At 27.6% G+C, this 16508-nt stretch overlaps 1 protein-coding gene across 1 annotated transcript; it reads right to left on the reverse strand.

The window, feature by feature from the left end:
* Positions 1-175: 175 nt before the first annotated feature.
* Positions 176-16447, reverse strand: Mas (trypsin-like serine protease domain-containing protein masquerade). Its single transcript, XM_083102427.1, has 11 exons — positions 16046-16447; positions 5217-5530; positions 4893-4926; positions 3973-4478; positions 3664-3846; positions 2979-3099; positions 2715-2894; positions 2287-2542; positions 1823-2100; positions 1076-1230; positions 176-647 (listed from the first exon to the last, which is right to left on the reverse strand). The coding sequence occupies exons 1-11, from the start codon at positions 16146-16148 to the stop codon at positions 480-482; spliced, it is 2298 nt and encodes a 765-aa protein (XP_082958553.1). The 5' UTR covers positions 16149-16447; the 3' UTR covers positions 176-479.
* Between the last annotated feature and the right edge of the window lie 61 nt (positions 16448-16508).

Below are 16508 nucleotides of genomic sequence, written 5' to 3' on the forward strand. Positions count from 1 at the left end.
TATCATCTTATAATTGAAATAAAAATTAGTCTCAGCTGGGAAATACTATAAATATATCATATTTCTTATAATAAAATATAGTCCATATCAATAATTAATAACGGGATTTGTGTATCTAATTTTTGCAGATAAGAAAAGGAAATAAGCTGACTTTCTTTTTCTCTTTTTATTTCTTTCTCTTTTTCTTCATCTTTCAAGATATATCTCTCTTTGGAATACATAGCCAATGTCAATGGATTACAAAATAATATATCATGAGTATACAAAATAATATATCATGAGTATACATGTTTATAATGCCAGATAGAGATATATACAGCGAATGCCTAGTTTATCTTCAAATGTCTATAAATTATTGCTTTGCTATGCCTCTATCGTGCATGTAGCATAGTGTACTCAAATGTGAAGATAAAACATTCCATCAGTAATAAACGTATGTAAATCAGATATGTGTTCGACGCGATCGTCATACAAAGTAATTACAGATTATTTACCGATATTATCTGATTTATCCAACCAATATACGAGGAAACCTTTACGTATACGCCTGGTACATTTTGGCGACCGCAACCGAATCCCCAAGATACTAATCCGACAAGCTCATAGAAGCCATCATCCTGACATACCAAAGGACCTCCTCCGTCGCCCTGAATATCGATAAGTGTAATATTAATAAAAGTCCTACATCTACTTCTCAAATGAAAAGCATGTATCAGAACTCAACAAGTCCTACAGCTTAATATAGAGAAAAAGAGAATTATAATATTTTATTATAATATTTTATTAGAGATTTATTTTAAATTAGTGATGTAACATTGGTGCTAATTTTTTTTAGTAATGCTTGGAACTTCTACGGTTCTGCATGAAATAGATCAGAAAAATATGAAAAAAATCGAGAATCAATTCAAAACCACACTTTACTCATTTTCGATTTTTTTGAAAATGTTGAGTTTTGCATACATGCCCTTTAAATAGTTCTCGCAAAAAATCTTGGACTAAAAACAATTGTATTTTATATAATATTAAATATTTACATCGAATATTCTCTTTCAATTATAAAATAATCAATATATACCTGACATGCATCATTTCCTTGCTCACCACCGGCGCAGAAACTACTAGCCGGTAAAATAAAAATCTTCTCGGTTACGGCGTTCACTTTTCTTATGCATTCAGCATCACTTACAATGGGTATTTCCGCTTCGCGAACTCGAAGAGGAATAGGACCGGCTATATAAAACATGTATGTAGCAACGATGTATTGAGCAAAATTGTTTTGTAACAGTAATATATAAAAATGTTATATATATTATTGATATTATTGATACTCATTCTTTAGAAAAGAAATATAGAAAAAAAAATAAATATCAAATCAAAACTTATATACTTAAATTAACGCGTTCATTGTTTCATATATATGCAACAATTTATAATCTTTTTAGAAGAATTTAATAATTTTAAATTTCAACAATATTATAATCTTATTTCAAGATAGTAATTGTCATCTCAAGAATATATCTTTATTTAATTCTACTTTAAAAAAATTATAATCTTTGATTTAAAAATTTGATTTAAAAATTATTTTCTACCTAACATTGTTTCCTTTCCATTCAAGAAAATTAAATCTTAAATCATAAGACTATATTTTTCTTGATTGAACTATATAAAATGGCTTCATTCGAGCAAGCAATTATTCAAGCAATTATATTTTTCTTTAATTAACGTGATATAATCTCATTTCAAGATTTCTATGTTAAAACTAAAGATATTTTCAAAACAAGAATGTCCTTTTTTTCTGTGCATGTATATATAAAAAACTTACATTCTCCCATATATCCATAACCAGTAACTGTACATCTTTTGCCAGCTGTATGACTGACACCTCGTGCCGGTAAACAAACTAAACAAACTCCATCCTTTAATTCTGTTTGACCATGAAGTTTTAGCAAAGCGATATCATTATCGAGCGTCTGGCTGTTATGATTATGATGAATATAAGTCGTTGCGACGCGCAAGGTTTGGGCGCCAGGGCTTCCATATTTACGAGTTAGATCGTGATCACCCACCCTCACATAAATCGCATCGCCGGATCTCACAATGCTAGAAACGAACGCATTTTTTACTTTGTTGCTTCATCTTTCGTCTTTTACTTTAAGAAAATTATAATCTTTGATTTAAAAATTTTTATTTTTCTATTTTCTACCTAACATTGTTTCCTTACTATTCAAAAAAATTAAATCTTAAATCATAAGAACATAGAAAGATTGCATGTGCATATTTACTCACTTTGTCACGCAATGCGCTGCAGTGAGGACCCACTGCGTACCTATTAATGCTCCTCCGCATAAATACTGATTAAGGGAATTTATCAACGCGACCTGCCAGCACCATTCATTAGCGTCTGCGTCTTCACCACCTACGACACGCGCAACTCTCTCGGAACTTCGTGCTTGAATCGGCCCGCGAGAGGTTCCCTTCACGCCACAAACATATTTACTGTACACTGGACTTTTGGTAGTAGTAGTAATCGTTGTTGTTTCATCTATAAAATTGACGATTTTTTATTATATTTAGATTTTAAGTCATGATATGATTAGATGATTTAAGTTAATTTTAATTGAAATTAATTATATTTATTCCCTCGATGATTTTTAATTTTTATAATTTTATAATTTTATGAAGTAACCATAAACAAGATCGAAAAAATTACTTACAGATCGATGTGGTTAACGGGGTTGTGTAAGGTCGGGAAGTAACATGGAACGTATCATTTCTATTAGTCAGAATTGGTTCCGTGGAATTTTCACCATTCAATTCCCTTATCAAAGATTTCGGCGCACAGCATTGATATCCCTGTTTTTTGCACTTGAATAAATTTGTCAGCTCGGCATTTCCTGCAACCATATGTATAAATATGATATTATGATATATTTTGTTTAAAATACGAGATTAACATTTCCCATGCGATTATTACTTACTGAAGCAAGTAAACGATAAATAAGATACAATACAGGAACCAGGACATTCCGAGCGTGGATCCGGTGGTAACGATATAGTCGTCGGTAGTCGCGAGGTAGGTCTCGGCTTTGGTTTCTGCGTCTAAATAATTAAAAAGCCAACATTTTATTTTATTATTTATACAATATTTTTCTGTAAAGAGATTGCATATTATTTTTATAAATCGATTAATAATTAACACAATATTATAATATAATAAATAATTTTATTTAAACTCAAAAACAGGCTTAGTCACTTCTCAGGTTTTCAAGCTGAGTGAATATATGATTTCGATTTTCGAATTACTTCACCATGTTACAATTTAAAAAAATTTATAATTAAAATTGTAAGAAAAGTATTTTAATGTATTTTAAATTATAAAAGTTTTTTAATGTATTTTAATTTATAAAAGTTGTTTAATATATTTTAAATTATAAGCTATTTTGTAATATTACAGTTATGATACGTTATGTGTTGAAGCCGTTTTGTTGTAATCAAAATTAAGTATATGTTGGAAAATTATGACACAATGGAGCGGTTTAAAAATGGAAATAATATTCAGCACCATAGAAAGTGATTATTCTTGATCCTGTAATTTTTTTGTTAAACTGTACAATCATTCGTACGATAGATACAAGTGATTCCGTATAACAGAAGGCGAATTACCTGTGGTGGACTTTTTGTATTATCACAACAGATAGAGCCGGATTGACAGGTCGATGTTTTAGCTATGATCACGTTTGGCCGCTCGCAAAAAGCTGCCATAATTATCATCAGGCAAAAGCCAGGACACGGTGGTAACTTCGGTTGAGGACTTTTTGTGGACGGTCGAATCGTCGTTGTTGTTTCCTAAAATAGTACATTTCATATATTTTACATTGCTAGTATTCGTTACTTATCACAAGTTATTAACGTCCATGATAATTTATCGCTTGTCAAAATGAGTTTCATTGATTAAATATTAAATTATATTACTGTTTTTTCTGGTGGCGGTTCATTGGTGCAACAAACTGTCAACACGGATCCATCAGCAGGACATTCTGCATCTTCATCAATGCTATTACAAAAGATTGCCGATATTACATTCGTACACTTTCCTTTGCATAGTTTCGGTGGCAATGTCGGCCTCGTTATCATTGTTGTCATCGACGGTTGTTTGGTGGTCATTGTCGGTGTTGTCGTCGTCAATGTTGTCACCATCGTAGCGATGGCGGTAGCAGAAGCATCAGTTAACGATACGTTTGATTTCATTGTTGTTGATGGAGACGAAACCTCGCTAAAAACTCCGCTGCCGTTTTTTTCGTCATAACGAGAAGAATTCGTACGATCGATCACCAAGAGTTCAGGCGGTGGGAAATCCCCAAAAGCATCCCTGGACACGCAACACTTGTAACCCGGCTTACAAAGTGTTTCTATTATCAACACAGCATCACAATAATCTGCGATTCTCTCGGACATACAGATACCCGAACATGTTTTCACTGAAAATGAGTATTGTAAGTGTAGTTTTACAATATAATTAATAATGTCAACGTATCTTTTATAATTAAAGACATTCTTTTTCTTATGTTCACTATACAAAATTATATGATATTCGATGCTGACACATCAAAGCATACATTTTATACTCTAGCTATGCGAAACGTGCGCTTATTCGTTAATTCTTTTTAATTATTATTTCAATAATTTTTTCGAAAATTGCAAAAAAGACTTTTCTGTTCTGTTTTTGCGCTCTATTTTTTCATGAACATGAACCTTATCAAGAGTGCTTTGGATCACTCTGTATATTAAATTAAGGTAAAGCAAGTTACATAACTACATAAAAATTCAACTATACTAGAAGAAATGCAATTATATCAAAATAAAGAGATATATTTTACGAAACATCTACGTACTGGATGATTTTTCACTCGTCTCATTATGATTTTCCTGTAACACACAACAAGAGAATGTATAAATATAAAAAATATGATATATAGCAATTTTGAATACAAAAAATATATCGTGATTAATAAGCCGTTTTAAAATCTATAATTTGACAAAAGAGCAAAAGTGATTATTGTAATTTTCTCAATTAATCTTATTTATTTATGAGCATAATTTTCGAAATAATTAACTCGTAATATTAACAACGATATATCTTACTTTTGAAACAATAAATTTCTTCAGCAGTTTTAGTAAGTCAACTTATTTTCTAATACCACATCTATTGAACATACCAGCGTAGTTTTTATTGAAGTGGAGGAAGTCGATGTGCCAGTTATCGCGGTAGTTGTCGTGGGAGTCGTCGTAGAAGTTATAGTATTTTTGATTGTTGTGATGGGTTCGGCAGAGATCGACCCTTCATCATCGATAACATTTTCGGAAGACGATCCTGTGCCGTTTATTGCATCTTGTAGGCAACATCGCATACTCGTCATGGGACATTGCACGTCTTCGAGGACATCGTCGCACATTAACGTCGCTAATGCATGTACACATACTCCTGGACAATCGGCGATTTTCGCCGTGCTCGTTAAAGAACTTAAAAATCCTATGCACACAAAATCATACAAAATATTTAGGCATATATTGCAATTTGATTTACATGCGATAAAATTAAATTGATATAAATCAATTTTTAATTTAATTTAAATTAGACATTTAGAATTAACTTATTTATAAAAATATAAAGCTAAATTAGTATAATATAATGTTAGTTTAATTTGCATTAATCAAGAAAGAATTTTTCGTATTAAAAACGTATTAAAAATAATATAAATCTAAAAATTACTTTCAAAGAAAAAAGAAAAATAAAAATTAAGAGATTTTGAATTTTTTTCTCATAAAGATGTATTTTCTCATAGAAACATAAAATACATTTGTAAATTTTATGATATTATTTTAGATTTACTTTGATGTATTTCAAGTCAATTAATTTGCATTGATTTACTAAGGTTCAGATTTATAGACACATAAATTTTTCATAATTTATATATTACATTTTGGTTAATTATAAAAAAAAATAATAAAAATATTATGAAGAGATTTATTTCAAAAGTATGAAAAACAGACAAATATAGAAATATTTGAAAATATAATGTTCAGAAATTGTAAATTATAGACTCAAGCTCCAATAAAAAAAAGGAACTAACCGTTTTAAATATACGATAAAATATATAATCTATATTGATCGGACAATATTATTTCATATTCTGTGGCAGCGATATTATAGAAAGTCTTTTAAAAAGTTACAATAGTTGGGCTTTCGTTGTTGTTAATTGTAACTGTATATCATTTACAGGTGCGTGGACACACACCGTCAACGAACGGCAGAAATTCCTGCATATCTAATCTCACCAGCGAATACATTATCTTATAAAATTGTTAAGAGTGACTGAACTTGATCCTCGTAGAAAATATAAATAAGTTAATGACCTCCAGGAAATTTTCTGGAATTTCTTAAAATCTTTTTCATTTATTATATAAAATTGAAAAGGAAATTATTTATGTTAAATTACATTTCATAAAATTATATAAATACATGTACATCATTATCTATTACGAAATTATCTATTTACAAAATATCTTAATTTTCTTAATTGTTGTTATTAACTTTTCTGAAAAATATAAGAATAATTAAATATATTTAAAAAATTTGTAAACCCAAGAAATTTAAATATAATATTTGTATAATTAAATATAATAATTATTTGATAATAAATATCAATAAAAAGATAAAATATTTCTTTTTCTCAATATGTAAAATTATTAAATTTTTCTTTCCTGATATTTAAAAATTTACGAAAATATATTGGATTAATTTTACATTACATTCTTGTTTTCCTATTTCTAAATTAAATTTTTTAAAATTACATTAATTTTTTTTTATTATTTGATATTTAGATTGTTTGATATGCGTATATATATTGTGTGTATATGTGTGTTAATATAAATTTCTATTATATAATTTAGCGATAAATTTATAAAAATTTTATATACATTTATAGTATTGTATTTTTACAATTTTTGAAATGGCATCCGCAATTTGCAACATGCTTGAACATTTATTTTTTTTAAAACGTGTCTGATTAAATTGCGTGAATGTTTCCGCATCGCAACATATTAATAACCGACGTTTTTAGATAAAATTTATTTACGATGATAATCTATAATCGCTTTTGAATAAAAGTTTAGTGCAAAAATAGTAAATATTAGTATCATGTTTGTTATATGTTATATAGACTCGCCAAGAAATTCGCACAGGTAATACTTGGCTGGTTTGGCAGTTATAACGGACCAAACAAACATAACGGTATAGTTAATGAGTGACTTGACTCGAACTACGTATATAACTGTCTTTGGAGTTATATGTATTTCGACTAATCGAATGATTCGATCAATGACAAACGATTATGTAAAGCTATGCTTATATATGTTAGTATGTATATGCATATATATATATATATATATATATATATGTGTGTATGTATATATATATATATATATATATATATATATATATATATATATGTGTGTATGTATAAAAATTGAAATTGTAACTGGTAATTATACTGCGTTAATTAAACAGTATACCGAGAAATTACATATATAGGCAAAGATATACAAAAGAAAGAAAAAATATATAGACATGAAATATATCTATATGTCCATATTTTTTTTATAATCTTTGTTCGTATATATATATATATATATATATGTGTGTGTGTGTGTGTGTGTGTGTGTGTGTATGTATATAAGAAAAATAATAAGACTAATTAAAAAATAATTAAATAAATAATTTTTTTACATTGCTTATTTTTTAAAGTAATATTTAAAGATTTAAAAGAAAAAGTTATCCATATAAAATCATATATAAATTTATATATAATTGTATATAGGAAATTTTTTTTGTATATTTATATGTGCATATATACATATATAAGATATACATACATATACACACACAGACATATATATATTTCTTTTTTTATTGGAGAGTATTCCCCTTTCTCTCGACTTTTTTGATATTTATACCAAAAATAGTTCTTAATAAAAGGAGTCGAACTACTTTTACTTTTTAACTCCGAAGCATCCCAAGGGCACAAGAAGTCAAAAATTATCTCTAAATAATTTTTTCACAAAACATGAGCGATTGTTTAGCTAATCGGAGCTCAAACAATCATTCAAGCAATTATTTTTATGTATGATGCATCGATGTATCGATTATCTTTTATATTTAAAAAGATATAACATATTATTAAGTTCATTTATATATTTATTATTATATTTAAGTTTATATTTATTTATATTTATTTATTATTGTATTATATTATTATATTTAAATATATAACAATATAGTATATAATTATTATATATAATTTTTATATATATATTTATATATAATAATAAATATAAATTTTTACAGAAACAATGACATTTCACTAAAGAAAATCTCACGAAGATACGTGATCAAAAAGATACATCAAGTAAAAATCTAAAAAGATAAAAATGAAAAATTTTTTAAACTGATATAACATTAATACAATAGAAAATTATTTATGCGATTCAGAATTTGCTTATTTTTAAATTATATACATTATATAAAAAATGTTTTAGAAATTAAAGGAATCTTAACACATTTAGTATCTCGATTACAATTAATATAAAATTAATTATACATAAATTAAAATAAATTAAATTAAATTTAGATTAAATTAATAACGCACATTGTACTTGGCTAATTGTATTAATCTCATATCAGTTGTTAAAATTTTTCATTTTTATTATCTTTTTAGATTTTTTTTTATGTATTTAGTGTATTTTTTTAATTTGTGAGATTTTTTTAATGGCTACACTTTTTAGTAACTTTTAAATTTCGATTTTCTTGGGAAGCAAGAAGATTAGAACAAAAAAAAGAAAGAAATAATCTATTCTATTTGATATCGATTTAAAAGTATAATGTTTAGGAATTTTTGACTCCTTTTGAGGCAGGGAGAATCATAACATAAAAAATTAAGAAAATGATTTATTTGTCGAGATTGATCCAAGAAAATATTTATTAGAGATTTTTAATTTTTGACCTCACGACTCTAGAGGTCGAAGTTAAGAAGTGGAAAGTACCATTTGACTGTTCTTGTCAAGAGCTATCTTTAGTATAAATATAAAAAAGAAATCGGCAAGGAGAAATACCTTACTTCAATCAATTTTATGTAATGTATATATATATATATATATATATATATATACACATATATATATAGAATTTACAGAATCAGAATTCCTTTTTTCCAGCCACAAATTTCTTTTTTTAAGCCGTTTTTCCAGTTGCATAAGTATAATTTTGCTATACAGAAACGTTCTGCAAATATTTCAACAGTACACGATAATTTCTTTTGCATTTGTTTAGCACTAACAACTTATCAACATTTTCGTCAAATCTTGACATTTTACACAATTAATTAACACGGTTTACATTTAAAGAAATATTGATAACTGATCTACAGACTAATTTTATGAAACGTTTAGAATCGCATAAACTTGTTAATAAATACTTCTGTGACGTAACTTTTACAAGGGTATATTTATGAATACGCATGGAATTTTTTGTCAGATTTTCTCAATTATACAAAATATGAAAAAGTAAATGAGATAAAAATTATTTGCTCTTATGATTGCATTCAAATCTGCAAAAATTTACATTGTCATTCCATTTAAAAAATACGGAGTTGAAATGAAGACTGATCTTATTCGGGAAATATGTATTTTTATAGAGAATTGTATTCTTTAGAAGAATTTTGTAAAATAACTCACTTGTAATTTATCTAATATAGTTCATTTGTTGACAAGAGAATAAAACTATCATTTTTCTGGAGTCACACTACAGATATCCATAGCACGCGGATTTTTCTATGACGGCACTATATACATTCGAGATTCAAACATCGTTACTACATTTATTGTATTAAAAATATCATAGAATATAAGATATTCAAATAATAAATGGTATATATAAATGATATGTGATAATAAGTGGTGGCACGAGAATCCAGACACTCATAGTAATTATCTATATATGACAGAGGCTCTGATGTATTTGCATATGGAATTTGCATATTTCTCAACATAAATAATCCATATAATATAGAAAAAAGTTGCAGACATATTGTAGAATAATTGAAACATTGTAATATTGTAAATCGGTTGCATAACTCTACTGAGTCATAGTTGTAAGATTGTCGCAACGTTAAGATATCCTCTCTTTGTAATATTGCAATGAAAAATTATAGCAACATTGCAGTGTAATATATTTGAAAGAATGCAATGTGTGTGTGTGTGTTATTGTAAAACCATCTAGTAGTAATATCACATATAGAATATATTTTTATGTAATTATTTACTTATAGAGACCACTTCCCGATTTCAATAATTGTCACATATGTCAAAGTCATCACTCTGAGTAATGCTGTGAAAATTTTAGACGGTGGTCGTTGTGTTTATTAAAAAGTTATAAATAAAAAAATCTAATGAATAATATGTAATTTCATGACATCGTATATAGATTATATGTACTTTGCAAGACGAAACGAAGTTCACTCTCAACGAGTGTCAAGGTGAAATGTACAAGCGTGGACACAGTGCCCTTGTGGGGAGAATTCTACTTCTAGAAGATATAATCTAGTCTAAACCTATTTCTGATTTACAACTAAAATTTGGTTTAAATCAGAAATAGATTTGAGTTATATCAAGTATTACATTCATATCAAATTGGCTTAGTTCGATGTAAATGATAGTGATGATTTGAACTGACCACTGGTATCTAAAAAGGAAAACCAAAAGCTAAGAACCAAAACTCAAAAACTCAAAACCACCAAACTACAATTGAACTAAAATTTTACCCCAAAATTAATTCTAATTCCAAAACTGATTCAGAGTGATTAGATTCTAAGACTAAATTATAATACATAATATATAATATATCCATCTTGTTCTCTCTATTTTTCTACTCTTCCTCTACCGGTTTTTTCTTTCTTCTTCTATTCCTCTTAGTATTTTTAGTCCTTGTCCATCCTCTCCTAATATCTTTTCTACTTCCTCCCCTTGTTTTGTCCTCTCGCATTCTTTTAGTACATTCCACTCTCTATCTCCTCCTTACATAGCCTGCATAGTTTTTCCTCCTCTTTCTTCCAATATTCTCTTTCTCTCACTTGCCACACCTAAATCTTGCTATCATTTTTCTATCCCTGTTCTTCATTTTTCTACTTAAATATTCCGGTCTTTCTTCTTTAATTAACCTCTTATATTCTTTATTCTATGTTGATTATCTCTACATCTTTCTCTTATCTCGATGTAAATAATAGTGTATTAAAAATAAAATAATACGTGAATTAAATACACAGTGCTGTAAACATTAGTGTATTAATTCTAAAACACCGATATACGGGGTGTTTATAAGAGCAAATATTTAATAATACGTATTTTTTTCGTAATAAAATACAAGCTATCGAGCTATCGAGTAAAATATATAAATTGATTTTTTTTATATTGAGGTTTCTCAAGATTCCACGCATTGAGTACTGTTGAAAAATAGCGCGACAATTGAAAAATTATACATATAGATGAGATGTTTGTTCCTATTATCTTGTTGAATTTTTAAAAGTATGAACAGAGGAAAGAAAATCGCAACATTTTTTCCCACATCCATTTCTACTTCTTCTAATTTTATTTTCTTTATTAATTTAGGCCCTTATTTTTAGACATATCTATAGTGTACGTGACATAGATAGTATCGGAAACGCAGCCATAATACGCTTGACGCACTTGTATCAAATATTTAATGCGTACTAGCTTAATACGTATTAAAAATTGGCATGATGTAAATTAGATCTTTTATATTGTAATACTTACAACATAGCACGTGCGAGTTAGTACTGTTATAAAAAAAAAGTAGTGGCGATTGAACTCCATCTACGTTACGCGGAAGCTTTGAATTTTATCCATAGGGAGAATTTTCCAATTGTATTTTCGCGTAAATAAATCGTAAATAAATCGATATATTCATTGTGAACATAAGTAATCACTGTGAACAGTCTGTCAATTTCTAATCGAGTCTGATCTTGCTCAATTGAATGATTTAGACTTCCTTTTCTAAGTTTTCTTTTTTTTCAAATGATTTCATACTGCATCAGCAATGGCTTTTACAAAACTTTCTTCACAATAGTCGATCACAATTCAAATGAAATTGTTGATATTACCTGTATTCTTGCTCTTGGTGAAGTTAGACATAATTACCATAGAATGCATAGAGATTGTATTGTAATAGATTTCTTCTTAGACGACACCCAAATGGGATGCAGATGGAAAGAATTTTATTACGAGAAAAATCTATTAAAAAAAACAGGCGAATAAATGTTTGAACATGACGTTGATGATCTGTGCGTATTAGCAGTGCTAACAATGGCAAAATTTGAATCCTTAGATTTCAATTAGAGAAATCGAACGTAAATATTCTTTGTGCCGTGTAGAGGATTATGCAGAAGCATAAATTCCACCATTATCATATCACTTTAATTCAAGAACCAACAATAAGTAAAAATGATATGAGGGTAAAAAACGATTTTATTGTGATTTGGACATTACGAATGATAAGAGAAGAGCCAAAACTTTCTTTCAGTATATTATTTTCAGTGAAACTTTATTCCATTATAATGAATAACTCAACAGACATAATTATACTCCTGGACAAAATTAACGCATAATTTTTTTTTCATTTTTTCTTTAAAAGCTGATATTTAAATTTTAACGAAAAATTTTAAAGAGAAAGTGAAAAAAAAATTATGCGTTAATTTTGTCCAGGGGTATATCATTATAAGCCTCATTAGGCTCAATGGATAGATAATCAATCGTCAAATCATAATCAAATGTTGTTGAAGTTTAAATGCTTGGTGCGGGATTGTAAATTAATATTTGATAGCCCATATTTTTTGATAACCACCTAAATAGGGAATTTACTTTCGCTTTTTGCAGAATAAATTTGCCTGCAGTTTTGGATGAAGTCAATCTTGTTACTCAAAAAAATTCGGCAACAGGACAGTGCTACCTCATTCACATCATATATTGTGACGGAATTCCTCAATAAAATCTGTTATAAGAGATGGATAGCAAGATATGGATATATTCGATGGTCTTCTTGTTCTCTTGACTTGACTTCGCCTGATTTTTTTGTAGGACTATATAAAAAATATTGTTTACAAATATTGTTTACAAAATTCCTCCCGACATCTGCAGGAGATATTGAATAACTGATGTTTGTGCCGTAGCATTTTTCAAAATATTTTAATATCAACAGTAGAACATTTTGAGAAATTGCTGAGACTGTGCTTGCAAGAAAGTGGAAATCAATTTGAACATCTTATCAATGGCTAAAAATATGATCGATTTAAAAATAGAGAAGATTTGAAATGATAAAATACTAAAGAACGAGTCTTATTGTTAGAATCTTCAACTCTACTTCCCAACATACACACACACAAAACATACATGTAAATCGTGCAATCTCCACGCGATACATTTGGATAATGGTAATACCAGCGGTTTTGTAACATTCTCATAACTCGAAAAATAAAAAAATTACTTTATTATAATGAAATAATTTCTTAATTTTATATAAACTATAAAATCTAAAATAATCATTTTTCGATGACATTACTTCGATGCTTTTTTTTATGCATAAAATAATGACAGAAATCAATTGTTGTAAGAAAACACAGTTTTTTTAAGAAAAAATATGTAACTGTTAATTACAAATTACATGTATTTTTTTTAATATGTTTATAAGGTAATGTTTTACAAGGCGCATGTATGTGTAATGATTTATATTAAATATAATTATTGTTTTATAATTCCATAATTTCTAAAAGTCAATAAATCTTTTAACAAATTATATAATTTTAAGAATTTTCCATGTAACTAAATGCATGCAGTTATCAGGCATTTTTTATTCAGTAATTTAATATACATTTGCGAAAACTAGAATTTTAATATGGAAATCGCCATATTTGAATTCTGAGTTTTATAAAAATATAGTATATTGTGTTGTGTATATATATATATATATATATATATATATATATATATATATATATATATATATAATATAATATAATAATACATTTTATTTATTATAATTGCGATAGTGAAAAATAAGAATAGGACATTTGGTTTCGTAAACAATAAATAAATTAATCGAAGAATGAAATTTAACTTGTTATTAAATACGAGTGGATTATTTACTTTTTAAGTGGGAATATAACGGCAGTGAATCAACCATTATGTTACCGCTGGTAAATCGACCATCATCCGCATAGCACTACAACTCCTAAAAGTGGAACAAGTTGCATCCTTACAGATTCTACCTATAAAAGTGTGTGCCGCATATCTCCGCGCTTGCAAATTTCTATTTCTTAAAATAGCTATTACTACTGCTATCATTAGATGACTTTTTTTAGTTTTATCAAGTGCATTACATACAAAAATCGTTTTATAGACAATATGCTGAGGAACAAAATAGATTGATAGTTTCACGAAATTATAATGAAAAGAATTATCCTTCCTTTTCTTTATATAAACATACATCTCATCACTATTAAATAGCTTTTAATTAGTTCTGTGTGTATGTGTGTATAATATTCTTTGCATATTCTATAATAATAAACTACACACACACACACACACACACACACACACACACACACACACACACACATATATATATATATATATATATATATTACCTAAGTCATATATTAAAATAAACTTAGTTATAAATAATAATTTCATGTAAATGTAATGAAGATATTGGTAAAATAAAGTAATTAAAAAAAGATATCGTTATATTGGAAACGTAAATATAGTTAAAAAGATAAAAAGAAAATATATAAAATACTCGTGCTATTATTATGACATTACATTGTATTTTATTTTAAATATAAATCGTTAATATTTATGAATTAAACTTTATTTATACAATCTCATTATTGAATTACTGAAAGTATGTCGTAAACTCTGTGAATAATAAACTTTTTCCTTTTTTCTTTTCTATACGAAGAAATTGAAAGGAACTTTCGGAAAAAATTATACTAATAACTTTATCACAATTTTTTATCGTTAATATTAATTTTTTAACTTACTATTATGTTAAAATATTAATTTTATTAGAACACACACATTATATAGTATATTATATAAAAAGCCTATAATATATTTAATTTGCTTATGTAAATGTATATATATATAGCATCTCATCACATACAGCATTTTTAAACGCAAAACATTAATGAAAAATTAGATAGATTTTAAAAGTGATTTAATAGATAATAATCATAAGAAACTTTAACAAGAGGCAAATAAAACCATAAACGTTGAAGAACGACGCAAATAACATTCAAATAAAAAATTAATTATTACATATTAAATCATCAAGAATAACATATTGATTATTTTTTAAAAAAAGATATAAAGACGCTTGATCGTGAATTCAATGTAGAAAAGACACAGACGTTTCGATCCTCTCCGGATCCTTCTCAATGCTAATCACAGAAAAAACAATTCAAAAATATACAAACATAGTTAGCACAATGTTAGATATAAAAACTTCGATTCCCAATCGTACAATGTTAAAAATTAAAATTAAAGTCAGGAGTAAATGTACAATATAAATTAAGTCTCGCAAATAAAATACACAACGCTATGGAAATGCTCGAGGGGCCGCGAGTCTTAACATTGTACGGTTGCGAATCGAAGTTTTTATATCTGACATTGTGCTGATTTATTTATGTTTGTATATTTTTGAATTGTTTTTTCTGTAATTTAATATGTAATAATTAATTTTTTATTTGAATCTTATTTGCGTCGTTCTTCAACGCTTGTGGTTTTATTTTTATTTGCCTTTTGTTAAAGTTTTTTTATGATTATTAATAAAAAAGTGTTGATAAAAAAGTATTATAAAAATAAGATTATTTTAAGTTTCCCATATAATTTTTTCAATAATTGATTGTAAGTATTTTTTTACCTGATAGAAAGGTACTGGCCAAGGAATCGTCATCTTGTCCTGCGACTGATCGAACGAGCACGATTAAAAGAATGATGCTTCCAGAAGCGGTTCTCAGTATCATCTTTAACCTGTTTCTAATTATTTTTTACTCCTATTTCTTTAGGAAGAGTAGTAGAAAAATAGGAAGAATAGTAGAGAAAAAAAAAGAAAGGAAAAAGAGAAAAAAAAGGAAAAAGAGAAACTACTTCCAAGACACTGAATTGATGCACTATTTTGTTTGTGCGGTTTCGATCACGTGCCTATCAAACTGTCTCTCTTTACCGTGAGAGAATTTAGCGATGCTCGCAATGTTGCGTCGTGAGGATCCACATTGCTTTCCTCATCTTGTTTGACAGGGACTGACTGGGTAGAGATTAAAACCGCTTGTGGGTCAGGGTACTCGGATCCCCACCTTCATATAATAGCGGTTCGAGGTGTGCGT

Source organism: Camponotus vicinus, unplaced genomic scaffold, assembly GCF_025532165.1.
Source record: "Camponotus vicinus isolate PSW18456_S1 unplaced genomic scaffold, iyCamVici1.0 SCAF_6, whole genome shotgun sequence".
NCBI lineage: Eukaryota > Metazoa > Arthropoda > Insecta > Hymenoptera > Formicidae > Camponotus > Camponotus vicinus.

What these genes read in the sequence shown, in the direction of transcription:
- Mas (XM_083102427.1), bottom strand. Translation starts at nt 16,148, where the DNA reads ATGATACTGAGAACCGCTTCTGGAAGCATCATTCTTTTAATCGTGCTC. An exon ending in GACGAGTGAAAAATCATCCA is followed by an intron (nt 4,479 to 4,892) that starts GTACGTAGATGT and finishes ACTCATTTTCAG; the next exon opens with TGAAAACATGTTCGGGTATC. An exon ending in AACCGCCACCAGAAAAAACA is followed by an intron (nt 3,847 to 3,972) that starts GTAATATAATTT and finishes GTACTATTTTAG; the next exon opens with GAAACAACAACGACGATTCG.